Source organism: Protomyctophum parallelum (genome assembly GCF_964188405.1).
Source record: "Protomyctophum parallelum genome assembly, chromosome: 13".
Lineage (NCBI taxonomy): Eukaryota > Metazoa > Chordata > Actinopteri > Myctophiformes > Myctophidae > Protomyctophum > Protomyctophum parallelum.
In genome coordinates, this window is record NC_139708.1 from 32,279,886 (window position 1) to 32,298,322 (window position 18,437).

The window sequence follows — 18,437 nt, forward strand, 5'->3', positions numbered from 1 at the left end:
GATGAACCTAAGTAGGCTAGAATGGGGTTGCTAGGTGTAAGTATGTAGGACTAGTAGCATGCCAAATTTTGTACTATTGCCATAGAGAATGCATTGGGCGTTTAAGTTAAATAACTCATAAACTACAAAACATAAAAATAAAAAACAGTTCCAGCATGTGTCTCCACAGTAAGCTGAATAATAAAAAGTGTGAATGGAGTTTCTAGGTGAAAGTGACTTTTGACGTGCCTATAGAGCTGCCATTGAGCCCCATCTTCCAGAATCCAATTTGCTTGAAGGTGTCATGAGTGTCATCCACAAGGAAAACTCTTATGAAATCTCTCTCTCTCTCTCTCTCTCTCTCTCTCTCTCTCTCTCTCTCTCTCTCTCTCTCTCTCTCACACACACACACACACACACACACACACACCTCAAAGTATAGCGGATTAGCTACTCATTAAAGAAATCGTTACAATCAGAGGAATTCAGAACATATTTCAAATGTTATGGCTGTGGTGCTTGTAGAGGAGGTAGTCAGGGCCATTGGAATGTAAATAAAAAAGCCACTATCTCAATCAACATTGTGGGGCTGGACTAAGTTAGGGCATGTCCTCCTCACCTAGAGTTACCCACTTCTCCTCTGCATCTGCAAGCGGCACAGAATGCAAGCAATTTGCCAATATGATGACAACAAAAAGGAATAAAATACACACCAAAACAGAATGAATCTAGAAGTTGCTTTACATTTACATCATTACATGGCCAACAGTGATGTTGTGATATTCTATATACTTTTCATTCCTTAATGTTTGACTATGGGCGCGTTCGGAAATGCGCCCTGAACGCACTGGTGTGCTCTCTTGTCGTTCCTTTATTCAGTGCACTCAGTGCGTTGTCGTTCGAAAATCCAGTGCGCTGCGCACCGGGTGTGCCGAGTGCACGCACTGAGCAACCCTACCCTGAGGGTAGGGTTGCTCAGTGTGAATGGTGTGTTGTAACTGGTCGTTCGTAAATAAGGCACACTGAACGCACTCTGTGACGTCACCGCCCACCACACTCAACAAACTGACCACATTCCCGGTGCGCATAGCCGAACGCGCCCAAAATGTGTTGCTGAAGGCTGAGGTGAGGTTTCAAGATAGAAGAGTGTTTTGGGTTCAGTATAAGTGTTGGTTTACGTTTAAAGATGATTATCATGCCAACTGTGACCAGCTCAGACTAAAGATTGTATCATGTCACAAAGCATGTCTACTCATCAAGCCATTTTAGTCCGGCAGTGTGGAGTGGGAAATTTGGTAGGCCTATATAATTTTTTATATATATTTATATTTTTTTATATGTTTCGAACGTGTTTTGTGCACTGCATGTTTCAGAACTAGTTTCACATTTTAGTAGTCCAGAATCCAGACAAAACATTACAACACAGAGCCGTACAGAACGGTACGGTGATCATTATTGTTTTTGCATGGTATTAGAATCTCTGATTTATATTATGTTTCAATGACATCTGTCATTTTTCGTATGGGGTTTTAGAGTAGAATTACGGCTTCTGTCGTCTCGTCGTCACGTTTATTAAAGCCACCTGCTTTCAAATGAAAAACAACAAAATGATTAAATTATGATTAGTGACTAGTTCTCCAAGCGCACCGTATGGTAGTGTGGCCGAGTGGTCTAAGGCGCTGGATTTAGGCTCCAGTCATTTCGATGGCGTGGGTTCGAATCCCACCACTGCCAGAATCTTTTTAAGAAACGGGTTCAATTTCAGTATACGGTCCAACTATCTACTCAAATATTTCAATTGATTAACTATGGTGATGATAATCTCATATGACCAATGGGACAAACAATGGCATCGACCACAACGCCAAACATTCATTGTTTACCGTAATCGTGTAGTAGGCTGCCAGTAACTGTGCAAGAGCTCCCTCTGGTGATCAAATTGTAGGCGCACAAGATCACTGCACTGCTCTTTACCATGACAAAGATAGATGACACAATTGGAATGACACAATTGGAGGCTATAATTTTACTTTTATTTCATAGATGTAGATTTAAATACATATTAATTATTTTATAAATGATTAATAGATTATATTATTACATCAATGTAATTAAAACACTGAGCATACAAATGAGGCTTAATTATAAAATAATAGCCTAGTCAATGGCATTCAAAATTATCTTTTAGTTGTAAAAGCTTACAAAATGACTAGCACTATTAAATTGTAAATCACAACAGTCCCCTAATGGAAACTAGAATGGAAGCATGTCAATTACATTCAAAAGGAATTGTAAATATACATTTTACAATATCAATAAATGAACATAAACTATTTCTCTCCAGTCTCATGAAATCAAATCAACTTAAAGCTGTATAGAAATCCAGTAGAGTAAATTAACTGGATATTTTAATAATACTTTTAAAGAGCCAGGTACTTCTCACAGATGAAGAGTCTCTCGCACGCACACCCCTACAGAATGCATCAAAAATAGACTAAGTTACATGGATGTGAACATTTAGATACTCTATTGCTTTGAGTCAGAGAAACGCTCTTTTCAGGTAATTGCCATTGGCATCCCAGTAAGATTTGCTGATTATGGACCAGGATCATCTATATCTTTGAATGAACAAAAATTGCAATGACAACATGTTCTGGCAGATATACAGTACAGCTGATCTGCAAAATCTTGAGTTAATTTAACTCTGAGTATATAGGAAAAATGAAATCTGCACACCAAAAATAACAGGTGCAAAAGGAGATTTAAAAAATACAAATGTATAAAAATAGAGACTCCATACAACACCGTACCACAAACAAACACCAAACACGTTTGGTGTTTGTTTGTGGTATGGTGTTGTGTAGAGTTTCTCTTTTGATAAACTGTCTCTGACTATGTAAAAATAATAATTATTATATATATATATATATATATATATATATATATAATTTTTGACACACTCAGAGTTAAATTAACACTTTGTTGGCTTTTGTTGTGTATTCTATGAAACTTTATACATGTGGGATATTGTATGCAATCATTCATTCAAATCAGGCAGAGTTACGTGGATGTAGCGCTAGACTGGCTATTACTATTACTGCCAGAGACGGGAGCACAGCAGTAACAGCAGCAGGCAGAGTCCCAGCACCACAAGCATCAGGAGAGGCTGGTTCCAGGAAGTGTACCGGGACCGGCCCAGGGGAGCTGACCCCGAGTGTGGTGGTCCAGACTTCAGGTACTGTTCCACGGAGTCTGCCAGGGTGTAGCGCTGAGGACAGAAGCCCAACTCTCGACGTGCCTTGTCAATCTTGAAGGTGTGGCTCACCGCTATGTTCCTCACCTAGAATTTTAGAGAAGATACTTGAGATGAGATGAGATATACTTTACTTCGATTACACGCGGCCTGTCATCTCCAGGGGTTCCTTGTAGCGATCACCTATACACCCACAGTTAGACAAAGGCACTGTTTAAAGGTGTTGAGTCTTATCAGGAGGCTGGAAGAAGTTAAAGGTCAGAGTGTGAGGTTAATGTTTTAGATTAACCTCAGTTGGGGAAACTTTGTTTAACACCATGCCACCCAAGGCCTGATACTGATGATGCTTCTCTTGCCTCTGTATCTTCTTACTGCCTGCCTGGGGATAAGGTGTCTGCATGGAAAGTATCCATTCCATAGCGATGGATGGAGACAACACTCATAACATAATCACATATCAATCACATAATCCAAGACATACGCACACAGGAATCTCTGTCTCAAAGAACATAACTTCAGTGCTGCCTTTAAATGTATATGCTTTTACTTATTTTCCGTTTAAAGTTTCCAATCCATGCTTATAGATATCAGTAGAGCCTCTTGAGGGTCTACTGTATGTTCTGTATAATTTTCTCATCAGCTTTCAACACAAGACACAGCACAGTTTCATCCTTTGAGGAGGAATCTATTGTCTTTTCAAGTTAGTCAACTGGATATTCGTAATCTGTGTTATGTTATACTTTTTGGAAAATGTGTGCCCTGCATTTGTCATAAAACGGACCAGTGCCTAGGGACCAGAAGAGTATGTCTTTAACATTTGTGTGTTTTGAGATGGGATGATGTGAGGTAACCTACATTAACGAGAACATGCAAACTCCACACATAAAGAGCCCAGTAGAGGTCAAAGCCAGTATCTTTTTACTGTGAGGAAACAGTGCTAAGTAACCACTGAATCACAGTGCCACCACACTCAGTGCCACTCATCACTACCTACTTGCCAGTTGCCATCTACCTACTTACACCTGCCACTGTGGTGAAATATTATGTATGCAGGTATGCAGGACCCTTCTTTGTTTTTCAAAGATAACCTTTTGAAATAGGTTCTATGAAATCTAACCATTCCCCCAACCCATATTCCAGACTTCACCCATGAGTTTTGATTCAAACAATATGTAATTGCAACAATAATAATTAAAATATGTCATAAGCCATTTATTCCCACAGCAATTTATCCACCTAGATTTGGAACATAAAAAGGGCCTAGTCTACTCTATAGTCACTGATACAATTATTACGTGTTATTGGTGCTAACGTGCTTGGATTGTTTAGTTGCAATTGTCCTAACCATCTCTGTTATTCTAAAACAGTTTCAAAGCCTGTCGCTTATTTTGGAACACCAGGTAGCCCTTTGAACTTTGCTGTTGTATCAGAGCAGTGATGGCTCCACCTCACAGTCTGAACCATTTAGAGACGGGATCATCATCACAGTGGCTGTGAGGTCACTTCCTGAAACCTTCATCTTGAACTTCCTGTCCTGAGGCACGCACGCTAGTTTATGTTTTATTCACAGGGCAATCATCAATCCCCGGCCTAGCCAGCAGTCATCTGACTGAATGAGCTCTGGGTTCAGGCATGTGCCAAAGATTTGGTTTCTTTGACTCATCACACATTCATGAAGACAACATTACTCATCATGGTTGTGCCAGCTCTTGGCTGTTAAAGCCACTCCAGTATTATGAATGACTGTAACCTTCCCTTCATCTCTTGAATGAACCTGGACCGTCACATCCCACTGACCTACTGTCCACCAGACACAGCAGGCTGAATTTGAGATATCAGACAAAGGAATGGTCAAGTGTTGATTTGCCATAATTTGTGAAACCATTAAAGCTAATTTTGATTAGGACTTATCCATAATTAATTCATGCACAAACAGATCGTATCCGATGGAGCGAGCAGGGGTTGGGGTAGGAAAATACTCGCTCTAATGAAGTCTGTCTTCACTGTTGTGGGTGAGAGGGCCCCCGTGAGACTTAAACAAGACTCTAATCATCTGGTAGCAGGTAACCCAAGACCCCCCATCCCCATCCAAATCCCATCACACACACATACACGCTGCAAACATGCACAGGAACCATAACAATTCAACAATAACAATCTACTGTACACAACCCCAAGCACAGTACCATACAGGTAGGCAGCAGGTGGCCAGAACACACTCGTCAGCAATAATGTCTGGCCCGGCAAATGGGCCAGACATTTGCAATATCTGACTGATAGTCCCACATAGGATGGATATGGACAATGGCTTTGCATTGATCAAACCAGGTAGGATGAACACATAGTTATATTGCCATTCTTTGAATGTTTTCACTGTAAACCTTCCTCTTTAGACTTGTTTTGATGAAACCAAAACAGTTTCACATGCCTTAAACAATACATTGTATCTCTCTGAGACCTTCAGACATGAAAGAGCTCGTCTAAAAAGGAATATGACTGTCTGTCTCCAGTTAAAATGATAATTTTAAAACTTTTGAAGAACTAATGTCCACATTCAAGTATGGAGCCTGAACAAAATGATTACACAAGGCATTTCTGTATGCACCTGTAACATTTGATTCAAAATCCACACACATTTCTATTCATTATTTCTATCACACATCTTTATTTATTAACTTTTATAGCAATATAGTGACTAATGTACCGTATGTAAGGTGTTTTGTTGCATTTTCAAGGTCCTAAATTAGCCATTGATTGTGTTGTGCCCCACTATCTAACAGCTTATAAAGATAATTGGCTAAAGGCTAAACTTACTTGCAGAACCCTGCCCCTCTACAGTATATTTGTCTAATGATGCCACCATGTTCTGTAATGTTCCCCTTTTGCATTTGGATATGGACTACTAGGATATACACAGTGAGTACCCAAATCAAAGAATAAATAAACACCCACACACTGTCTTCCAGTTCATTGGTGATAGATGTACAGTATATCATTCATATTGTTGATATACTGTACTTTTATACTTGTGTCTTGTGTCAGAATCAATCTATTTTTGTATATTTTATTTTCTCTTCATGAATTTTAAAACATGCCAAGCATGTTTTAAAATGACAGAGAAAGAAAGACTCTTTCTATGCCAAATAAATGCCTTCAACATTATGGGTTTGATAGCAGGACAGGTTGACATTATGTGAAGCTACAGCTAGTGTTCTTTTACACTTTATTGTTATTTTTATTGATGCAGCAATGAATAAACATACAGTATGTGTACATTTTGTTGTATCCGACATGTACAGCTACTGTTCTAATGCTCCGGAATGTGTGGAAGTGCATGTTTTAAGAGAGATGGACAAGGTGCAGTGTGTTTACCTCGTTTCTGGTGAAGAGGATAGGGAGTTCTACGATGGGTCTCAAGACAATGTGCAAATATTCAATGAGGATCGCTGTAAATAAGAGAGAAAAACAACATATTGGCCAACTTTCAAACTTATTCCATGTATTAGTCATAGGGGTGGTATGTCTATAACCTCCACAATAGTTTTAGTCAATGTTTTCTGTATTGCTACCGAGAGCTCTAATTCCCAGTGCCATAACAAAAACATAGTTTCAACTGCAGCAAGTCGCTGCTGAGTGCAGACCATAGAATGAACATGAAGGATGCAATCTAACTAACCATATTTGGATGTTCAACTTCCTTCTAGTTCATTCTGTGGTCTGCAACAATATCATTAATATAAGTACAATCTACTGGCACATGTACTGTAGGTAATACTGTATGGACTTAATATCCCAAATATGAAACAGCTATGTAGCTCATCCCAAACCTCAAGTCAATAATGAAAAAATACTGACACTGCGCACACACGCACGCACGCACGCACGCACACACACTGTCAGAAAGGCTCTGAGCAGGAGATTTACGACATTTCATTCAATATAGCACACAGTGACGATTGTATTGCTTGACTACACTGGCTATCAATAAAAAGTGGGGAAGTTCTACTTTAACATAAACAACACAGAAGTCATATAGAGGTCATAAACTGTATAGAGTATAGTCACAACTCACAAGTGACTCTAGTGATATTATGAGAGTCTACAGTATACCTGCTAAGTAGACCAATGACACAGGCAGGTGTATCAAGGGTCTCCTGTGACCCAGCTTTTCAAACTAAAATAAGAAAATAGGAGTCAGTGAGGTATGAGGTAAATGCATTATATTCAGTGAATATCTTGTTGCTGTGACATTTGAAAGGCTAACTCACCAGTGGTGTCAACCACTCAAACAGGTTCACTGATTCTCCATCATTAATGAAATAGGCCTGCCCACTCTGTAAGAGAAACATTGACACCAAACATTAGCATTAAGACAGTATACTGCACGCACGCGCGCGCGAACACACACACACACACACACATTTGAATTATTTTATTTGGTCCACACTTTAAAAGGAAAATGCATACAAGGACACAAACATTATGGGTGCAGTTATGTTAGACACATAGGTGACAACAAGAATGTCACTCAGCAGCGTCTCTGATAGCCATATTCGTTCACACGACGGTGCTCAGGACTCTCTCACACACACGCACACACACACGCACGCACGCACGCACGCACGCACGCACGCACGCACGCACGCACAAGGTAGAAGTAGTCCAGATTGCTTTGATTACCACCTGCCTGACTGTGGCCCCATAGTGAGGGCAGACCTTCTAACAATGTTTCAACCACTTACCATGTTTTATACTTAGGGTATTCAAAAACAAAAAACACTAGTATGAGCTTGTAGATCTGCTATTTGTTTTTAACCATTGAATTTATATATTTGTAAGCGAACATTTTTAACTCAAATTTTTGCTTCTGGAGGAGTGGAGGTCCCTGGTATGACATACCAGGGATCAGCTCGGTGTCCGCAGCCATATACATCTACGTAAATGTGGGGGTCTGACATGAAATAGTTTGAGAAGCACATGGTTGATGTTGTGTTTGGCGTGCAGCGGGCCACTCACAGAGACGCAGCTCTTCATGGGTGTGAGAGCCTCGGAGGCCAGTAAGTGAGCCAGCACCAGGTTGTCTACATGAACCCAGTTCATCCGGGCCTGCGGGTCACCGAAGCGGAAGCTGAACAGCCGCCGCCTCACGTTCACCTGCCGAGAGAAGAACTGAGTCAGTCCAGTGTGTGTGTGTGTGTGTGTGCGTACATGTGTGCATATGTGCGTGCGTGTGAGTGTGCATATGTGCGTGGCGTGCGTGCACGTGTGCGTATGTGCATGTGTGCTTGCATGTGTGAGAAAGAGAGGGGGGAAGGAGTGTTTGTGGAAGTGTGTTAGGGAGCTACACAATGAATGAAAAAAAAATTAAAATCGTGATTGTATGCTTCATAATTACTTATGTAAATGTGACTTATGTAAAACATGTATTGAAACACCTTATCTGGTCAGCTGTTGTACCTTTCCCTTGTCGCCGCCCTGTTACACTAGGGCCATAACCATAACACACCATAACACTGTGTATGCAATCTTCACATCCACAGCGGTCATTACTCATTACATACATAGTATATCATCGCTTTCAGGCTAATTCTTGTATCTCCCCATTTAAAAATTTTCTTCTAAATCAATAGTATAGCCTCAAAAGACCTCACAACACGGTATGAGCTTGTAGATCGGCAAATTTCTGTATTTTTAACAAAAAAGGTTTTGGACGATATAATTTGACCAAAGATATGGCACCGGTATATATAATATATATATATATACACATAAATATACATATATATGTATATACATATACATATACATATACACACACACACACACACACACACACACACACACACACACACACACACACACACACAGTATGTATATCTTTTTTACATATTTTACAAAAATCATCATCATTACCAATAGATAATCATAATTAATATTAGAGGTTAAAATATTAAGAGGAATAATTGGGATTATAGTTGTAATCATAATTAGGCAGTCCTAGTGCGTGCGTGAGTGCGTGCTAGTAAGCAATAAGCAAGCAAGGAAGCTGAAGTAAGCAAGCATACATTAAGAAGTGACTACATCCGATGAGAATCTCTGCCTATGGCTCCTATATGCCAGGCCACTTTGTCCAACAATAAACTAGTCTGAACCAATGCCAACCAAACTTCACGACCTTACACACAGTCTGGCTCGACTGCCTCAGCATTCCCAGGAGAAAAAAACAGAAGGGTCGTAATGAGACACCGCCAGAGGTCCCCATCAATAATGTACCTTCAGTCAGGCACACATGCCAACTAAGGGCACAGTAATTGGGATGACACCGATGTCTCGTGTGGAACAGATACCGTAATAGCAAGACAAACAGTCAATGAGAGTTTGGTTTGTTTACGCTGGTGCAGCTGCCACTCACCATCACTCTGTGGAGGTGTCTCCTCTCCTCTGGGCCGTAGATTCCAGATGGGCGGAGGACGCACGTGCGCAACACACCTCCACCTTTAATTAATATGAGGAGAAGGCAGACTTTAACTTGTTGTTTTTCATTTGAATGAATAACAAACATATTAAGGCATAGTACATGGTTCAGCAGGTTCAATAAACATCACACTTTCAGTACCAAGTAATACAGAAATTGAATGAGCAAAAATGAATAATCAAAACAATAAGCGCGTGGTTGAGTCTGAAACCTTCTTTGCACTTCTTTTTTTCATTTCATATGGTTCAAGGAGATGATCGAGATATAGTGATATAGTGAGAATGAAAATTAGATATGTCTTTGTGTATATGTAGCAATAGTGCTAAATTCCGTTACTATACTATCTTCCAATGCCATAAATGATATTGTTTCAAGAAAGGAGGTTTAACGTTAGTTTATCTATCGTTAAATCAACGGTGTATGTCTTCACAAAACAAGGTGAAGACATACACCTTGTTGACTACAGGTGACTACATCTCCATAAATCATTTTCTGAATGAACTACTACTTTAAAATGAAATTCCTCTACCTTTGGGGCAAGGAAATGAAAGATATCACGAAATCAACACAACTGCAAAAACAATTTTGTTGATTTCTTGTATTGTGGAGTTGTCTAACTTAATTCTGTATGCTGGTCTGATATTAGACAAGATTCCGAATATATAATCCAACTAGCGATGCCATGAAGGATTATTCAAATACTCCATGTAGCACTTGCCAAACTTTCTATTACCACCGTTTCTAAAGCCACCCCATACATTAGCCTGAACAGAGACAATAAATAAATTAAATAATACTTCCTACTGCAGCATATATGCTTATTATAAACTAAAGCTAATTGTAGATTAATTACTCTTAAAATTATTTTAGGCGATACTTGGAGATCAGTTGTGCAACGTACGGTTGTTTTTTGTAACCATATTTATTGAATAATGGATTACATTAACTCGGTCTAAAAAATGGACAGTATTAGACCCAATCCAGATAATCCAAGTGCGGAAATTAGACAGACGTCTAAAATACGGATAGTGCTCAGTGGGTATGCATTGGCTTTAGACTTAGACCATATATAATTACATAGCCCATGCTCTGAGCTTAATTGAATATAGAAACAAGAGGCCATTGATCATGTATATATCGGTGTATAGGGTTACACCCAGAGACGGAATGCAAAGCTTCCGCCTGCTGTTTATGCAAAGCAGTGGAATTGCCAAAGAGTGAGGTGTGAAGAATATACCCTCACACACCTTTAAGCAGCAGGCAGTTGTACTTTCTATAAGGGACTATGAAATAGATACAGGTGTTTGTGTGTGTCTGTTTGTGAAAGACAAAGGGGGAGGGAGGAAGAGAGAGATAGAGTAGCCTACTCTCTCTCTCTGTGTGTGTGTGTGTGTGTGTGTGTGTGTGTGTGTGTGTGTGTGTGTGTGTGTGTGCGTGTGCGTGTGCGTGTGCGTGTGCGTGTGCGCGTGTGTGTGTGTGTGTGTGTGTGTGTGTGTGTGTGTGTGTGTGTGTGTGTGTGTGTTGAGACAACTGCTTGAGACAACCTGGTGTCAGGTGATCACTGGACTGACTCCAGTGGTATTGTGCTGCCAGCTCTAAATTTAAACTGGTGTCAGCAGGTCTAGTTGGATTGGATTGCACATGTGCACATCTTGGTGTCTATAGCAACAATTAGCTCAGAGGGCGGCACATGTACAAGCACATGCATGCACAAACACATACAATCACATAGACGCGCACGCACGCACGCACCATGACTCACCTTTGACACACCATGACTCACCTTTAAGCAAGCATCCATTCGCAGAAAGGACCAATTGGTCTGCAACGGCTTTGGTTCTGGAGTAATGGTCTATGTGCTGGAACAGACATGAACGTCATATGTTAGAGATCAATGGCTTCACTCACTCTCCCCATTCAATTTGAAGCACAGTAGTCAGGATCCTGGAATGTACGAGCAAATCAATGCTTTACAAGTTTACAGAACAAATAAGGCAGAATCCCTAAAGCGGGGGTGCTTTTGTTGTTTGATGCTTTTGTCTGAGGCTGTAGTGTGATTACAAATAAGAAAATCACAATCGTGTGAAGTGAGGGGCGCTCATACATCATCATACATCATATTCCGTGCTCAGCCAATCAAATTATCACAAATGTCATTTCCGGCCAATCACTTTTGGCGTCTTCACTTTTCTGGCCTCACTTTTATGTACACAATATGTACTTTGCTCAGCCAATAAAATCATCGCTATGGGTTGATCAGCCACAGACCCACAAAGCTGGGCATAGGAGGGCCTCAAAAATAAAAATGGAGATATGTTCCTGCCCGACAGCAACGTTATGCAGATTGCAGACATAATGCTCATCGATGTTTGCTATTGTAATTGTCCTATAGCACTAACTATTGGAATGTAGGTGTACCACAAGAGGATTGATCCATTTCATTTTACAAACAGGAGTCTTTATGTTAACCACTTTAACACTGGCATCTCTTTTTTTTTGGGTGCATGCCGTGAACATTTTTAGGTTAAACGCCTTTATACTCACCATATCCAGAGGCACATAGGGCACAGAATCCTCATCGCCCTCCTCGATTGGCCTGCCAGCAAATACCACATTGACCGTACTGGTGTACACCAGCCTAGAGATGCCCCGCTCTTTACACACTGAAGGCAGACAACGTAAACACAACAAAATGACAAGTGGCATAAGACGTCAGGTAGAAAACTACAATCAAATTCAAACGCTGAAATAGAATGACACCTGTACTTATCATAAGAGTAAAATGTAATAATAAAATTAAATAAAAGTCTGTCATATAAGGACAGACCTATTTATGACAATTGTCCCCAATTGTTAATTGGGGACAATTACAATTTACAATTTACAATTTAGGCATTTAGCAGACGCTCTTAATCCAGAGCGACTTACATTTAAGCAAGAACAAAAGCATGGGAATACATCACATAAAAGCATTTATCAATATCATGAAACATGCGTAAGCTAAGAAAGTAACAGTGGAATATCTATATAATGAAACTATACATACACTATACATATAAACTATACATATTTACTACTATGCTATACATATGTACTATGGCGTGCTATAACTATATACAATACAATTATAGTGCTGTCTACATAACATGCTATAAGTCTGTGTCAAATGCTATCTAAGCCAACAGAAATGCTATCTAAGGGGTTAGGGTAAGTGCTATGGGCCATGATGGAGTCTGAAAAGGTGGGTTTTCAGGCTACGGCGGAAGATTGGGAGTGATGCTGCAGTTCTGACTGCAATGGGAAGTGCATTCCACAGTTTTGGAGCCAGAAGGGAGAAGAGTTTGGGACGTGTGGAGCGTTGTCCCGGCGTTTTTAGTGAGGGTACTTCCAGTTTCCCTGCGTTGGCTGATCTGAGTGCGCGGGAGGGTTTGTAGGGTTCAATCATACTTGTAAGATATGGGGGAGCCATACCTTTGGTTGCTTTGAATGCCAGCATCAGAGTTTTGTATTCTGTGCGGGCAGCGACAATGGAGAGACACACATATTATGCCGCAGATCCCCATTTGAAAAGATGTTGTTATATGACTATGAGATTTAGTACAGAATTCGGTTATTATACATTATTGTAATTTCATAATCATAAGTAGTGAAAATAGCCGATTGTGAGCTTGTAGATCTGCTATTTTCAAGCTTGGGTCCTGGAGACTGAGAGACACATTTCTCTTTTGGGTGTCGAGCTAAAAGGTTTGGGAATCAGTGTGTTAAACAATACATTGTTTCTCTATATTCTAAGGGCTCCATTTTTGTCTCATCTTTCTAAAGCCACTAATTTATTTTGGTTACCTGTCTAACTCCCTTAAACATCTCCGTCACCCGTTATATTATGCATAGGTGTGGTTTGGGCGTTTCAATAATTAAACCAAATGTAACCAATCACCAGTCTTGGCTTTAAGAGATCCCTTTAAGAGATCCCTTAACCGAACTAATTTGGCACGGATTACGGGTGCTTTTAAATTCCACTATCCCAAATGAATGTGAACAAAATAGCAATTTAGGGGAAAGTGTGCCAACACGCCCATGACCACACCTCTAGGCGCAAATAGCAGTTTCGGCAAAAAATATAGCGGGTGACGCGGGACGAAAATACCATTAAGGGACAGAGAAAGCTCCTATATTCGTAATTTTCGGGCAGCGACTGAATTGTGGGCCGCGCTGCGGGTAAAGGCTGCGACAAATTTGGAGCCCTAAGTCTCTAAGAGACCTTGAAACATGAAAGAGCTCTTGTTCGAAAAGGAGTATGACTGTTACTTTTATAGCAATATAGTTATTATTGTACCGTAACATTTTACAGTCCTAAAGTAGCTATTAATTGTGCACTGGCCACCATCTCATGGAGTAGAAAAAGAATTGTCTTATACTGTACTGTAGGTAGGGAGATAACAGTGTTGAGAATTTAATCTATGATCGAATAGTTATTTTATTCTCTCATTGGGCCATTCTAGCCGGTGAAATAAAACAGTTCCTCGTTTAGCTGATGGGCCCCTGGAACCCCCTCAAGGACCCCTGGGTGCCTTCGGACCCCACTTTGAGACAAGCTGGCTATAGCTACTCGCAGAGGCTTTTACAAACCTATTGAGTGCCTAGTGGTGTTTACAAACACATTGTCTCAGCACAAAATGAAAAATGCCCTCCAACCATTTACAGTGTGAGAGATACCCAATGTTGACAGCATGGAATCTGTGGAATGATCATAATGTTTGTGTGTCACAACTAAGGTATCTGTACCATTTATAATGTTGTTGGTTCCGCCCACGTTGACAGACTCCACCTGCTCCTTCCTTAACTTTGGAAACACAGAGAAAAACATCTCTAAAATGTTCTAAAATGTCAACATTTTATACCATGCATCAGCAGGTCTATGATACATTGAATGTCCAATGTTTAATGTCACTTCAGTTTGTGATGGTGTAAGGAGGAACATATCAATATGCATCTCTCTGGAATGACAGCCTTACAGACATCCAGTACAGAACAGGAGGTTTCATGGAGAAAGAAACTTGTCTGGTGGCATTGTACAGCTGATGATGACAGATATTTGGCTGCTTCCATGCGCCACATGCACACAATAAACATTTACAATGAGATGTATAGGGTATGGAGTTCATTATGTGTTATGACACCTTGCCTAAGAAAGTCTGGAAGATGTACGTACGATGTACGTACTTGACTGCCAATCCACAGTTTTAAAAGACAATGTTCTTTTTTCTCTCAGCACATACGGTATCTGTTTCGGTTGCTTTCCTTTGTATGAAAGGTGCTATATAAATTAGTAAAGATCATTATCATTATACTGTTTGGCATGGTATGGTATACTTGATATAATTTGTGCGTGCGTGTGTGTGTGCGTGCGTGCATATGTGCGAGCGTGCATATAGTATGTGTGATTGTGCGTGCGTGCATATGTGCGTGCGTCCGTAAATGCATGTGAGCGATAGCAGATCTCTACAATCAGCAAATCTTTGCAAATGGTTCTGAACATTTAGTTATTTTTACATACAGGGAGAATGTGCACATGCAGGACAATCATACACACATCATCATTCTCTGAACATGCTCATATCTGTCTCGAAGTTCCTCTATTCCATTATTTAACATGCAGAACAATGAAACTAAATAGTCGTGAGTAAATATGAACAAAATGTAGCCTATTCTCCGAACCAGTCATACTGATTGATGGGGAGGGATGTGCACTCACCTGTTCTGGCCCAGACATGCCATAGGAAGCTGTGTGAAATATACATTCCACTCCTTCGCAAACCTTATGAAGAGAAGCATAGTCCCGGATGTCACTCTGAATGAACGAGATGGGGAGATGGGGTTACTTGGTTTGTTGGTGATTTTATTTTATACTTTCAATCTGTGCGATAAAACAGGCTGAAAGCAGCCAGGGGATAAAATGCCTCAGCTGTATTCTAAACGCAGCGACCGCAACCTTATTTAAACATTTGAATGAGCTGGTAGCTTTGACGTAGCGTAAGTGATATGTTACGTGCGTTGTGTCAGAGATTATCCCATAGAAGGGCAGCATAATTAAGGTAAGCGCACCATGAGGTCTGCAGCTGAAACCTGAATCATGAAACCTGAATCTGTCTCCATCCAGTCAACACCTGGCACTCTGGGACGGGTCACTCATCTATGTGTTCTCCCAGCCATCCCATCACCTACATTAACCACAGGACACCTGCCGGATGGGACTACCCCACTTGGGGCTCCCAAGGCAGGCGTGTTCTATTCCCTACCCACACATATAGTATGTTAAACTGCCCCTGGTAGCCAAAGTAACTTGCACTTACAACAGAAAAAAGGTCAATGAATCCTAACAGTAGACTGTGACACACATCCATCCCTGTGCTCACACACAGCAGCCCATCAGCGACAGCATGCCCCCTCACCTGGTGGAAGATGGCTCCATCTGGAGTATCCCAGGGTGGCTTGTGCAAGTCCATTAAGATCACTGGGATTCCCCGGCTGGCCAGCGCCCGGCCCAGTCTGGAGCCGAAGTAGCCACCTCCGCCCGTGACCAGCACCTTCCCGGGGCCCCTCCGTGGCAGAGCTGCCCCCTCTCCCCGCCTGGAGCTTGCGCATTCTTCTTGGCTACTGCTCCAGCCCCCCACTGCTCCGTTGACCTTCTGTCGGATCATGGCTGAGGTCGGAGTGGATGGCATGGCGGTGGTCGGCGGGTTGACCCAGGGCTGCTGCTGGGTGACGGTGTGGAGGTTGTTGTGGAACTGGTGTCCGTTGGCCTGCAGGCGGCACAGAGCGCCGCCGGGGTTGGATAGGGAGACACCGGGGCAGGGCAGCTGCTCCACCTGACACACAGAACCTCCAATGTCATTCATACTGGGACCACACAGCTCCATTCACTGTCTGTAACTGGAGGGAGCATGGGAAGGAGAGAGGACATAAGAGGACATGAAGGGTTATGGAGTAGCAACCGTGCACAACTGCAGTCCAAAGTTAAAACAATGACTGCCAGTAAAAGGAAAAAAAGCAGTGTATCAGTACAGTAGCTTCTGTGGGACAATTAGGAACTGGCAACAACTGTAAAATAATATGAGATAAAACAAGCCACAAATATTTGTGGTAACCGTTAGTAACCTCAGGTCCAAAAGTGGTTGAAAACAAGGCACTGTTATTCAGGAGGACATGATGAGCAATGCGCTTCGCGCTTCGTCAGCTGCAACACGTTGCTCATGTCATCCTGAATACAAGATACTTGTTTGCAACAATTGTTGGAGCTGAGTGTGTGGATACTGGCAGACATTTTTGTGACTCATTTGACCTTGTTAAAACATAGAATGTTTAGCAGTCTGGTGGTCTATTCAGCTGCATATAATAGATGCTGAGGCAGGAGGCGGTTCATTTAGCACAGTGCAATATAGGTCTTAAAGGGACACTATTAAAAAGGTCTATAATTATATTAATATTTCAGCTAAAAACAAATCCAAATTAAGTATAATTATTCAAGTACAGAAGAAAGCATATCCTTATATTGGTAAAAGTAGCTAACTTGGAGAAAAGTGCTGTAATAAAATCAAGGCATGGATTTCATTATAGCCTACTGTAGGCTAATGCAAATTAGCCTACAGTAGGCAAAAATAATAACTCCCGCACTTATTTACATTGTTAATGTGCAATAGACATATCTTTGTTAACCTTGCAGTAAATACAAACGTTTCATTTGTTTCTTTGTTCATCCCACACTTGAGCAAAAGCTATAATAGCTCAAAAGTATAGGCCTAAATATATCACATTAACCTATGCCAAATCACAGGGCTAGCAAACGTTATTTCAATAGAACTATAGACTAGTATCATGATTATTGTGAAATGGACACTTATAACGTCCAATGTTTGGCTACATCAGGACACGTTTTGAACAGTTGCTCAATATAAGGGCTAGCATATTAAAAGTTGCGTAGTTGTCTTCAAAGTAGGCAGGATATAACATTTAATTAAGCATTTTATGAAAACAACTAGAATTCTATTCTGAGAATTCAGAATGAAACGTATATAGGCCTATACGCTACTGTAAAGATTCGCGTGACTTGGTGTGCGCAACCAACCGGTGTTTTGAAATTTGGTGATTGGTGTTCTGTAGCCAATCATCCTGTTATTAGGCTACACATAACACAACTATGAAAGGTAAAGTAATTTTTTTTTAAATAAAGTGTAATTTAAGGAAGATAAACCTGATGAGAGTATCCTAAAGGCACACATAAATGGCACACAGATTCTTCCTATTAAACTCTGAACCATGTTCACTTAACTTACCGTTTTATTGTATTCTTTCAGTTTAGTTAATCCACAGGTTAGGCAACTAGTTCCCGCAGTGCTCACAGAATGGACCCTCTTTAAAGTGTCCCTGCATGTCACCCTGCAGCTGTCAGTCATCTGCAGGCTGCAGTCTATAATGCCACAGAGCTATGTCACATTGTCACCTGCGCTTTACCTCACCTGCATGGGACTCGATCTGGGAGTCGCCTACCGTAAATATTGTAGAAAGTGCGCGCACGTTCGTTGCCGATGTATGATGCTATTTTACCAACAAATTAAAACAGTGGTTCTCGGCGCGACCTCCCAAAATAATAATATGGACTGTGGAGTATGTGGAGTGGACCCCCTACCCTGCCTGACAAGCACATGGAATTGTAGGGGTTGATGCATTTAT

At 41.0% G+C, this 18,437-nt stretch overlaps 1 protein-coding gene across 1 annotated transcript; it reads right to left on the bottom strand.

Moving 5' to 3' along the window:
* Positions 1–2,018: 2,018 nt before the first annotated feature.
* On the bottom strand, positions 2,019–16,635 carry sdr42e2 (short chain dehydrogenase/reductase family 42E, member 2). Its single transcript, XM_083779626.1, has 11 exons — positions 16,160–16,635; positions 15,463–15,558; positions 14,493–14,550; positions 12,252–12,370; positions 11,491–11,566; positions 9,645–9,727; positions 8,249–8,386; positions 7,501–7,566; positions 7,343–7,406; positions 6,605–6,678; positions 2,019–3,319 (listed from the first exon to the last, which is right to left on the bottom strand). Exons 1-11 carry the CDS (start codon positions 16,625–16,627, stop codon positions 3,074–3,076), a joined length of 1,488 nt encoding a protein of 495 aa, XP_083635752.1. The 5' UTR covers positions 16,628–16,635; the 3' UTR covers positions 2,019–3,073.
* Between the last annotated feature and the right edge of the window lie 1,802 nt (positions 16,636–18,437).

Coding starts and splice junctions, on each gene's coding strand:
- sdr42e2 (XM_083779626.1), bottom strand. CDS start 16,627: ATGGAGCTGTGTGGTCCCAGTATGAATGACATTGGAGGTTCTGTGTGT. Junction 9,728..11,490: donor GAATGGATGCTTGCTTAAAG/GTGAGTCATGGT, acceptor TATTAATTAAAG/GTGGAGGTGTGTTGCGCACG. Junction 3,320..6,604: donor TCCTCTTCACCAGAAACGAG/GTAAACACACTG, acceptor CTAAAATTCTAG/GTGAGGAACATAGCGGTGAG.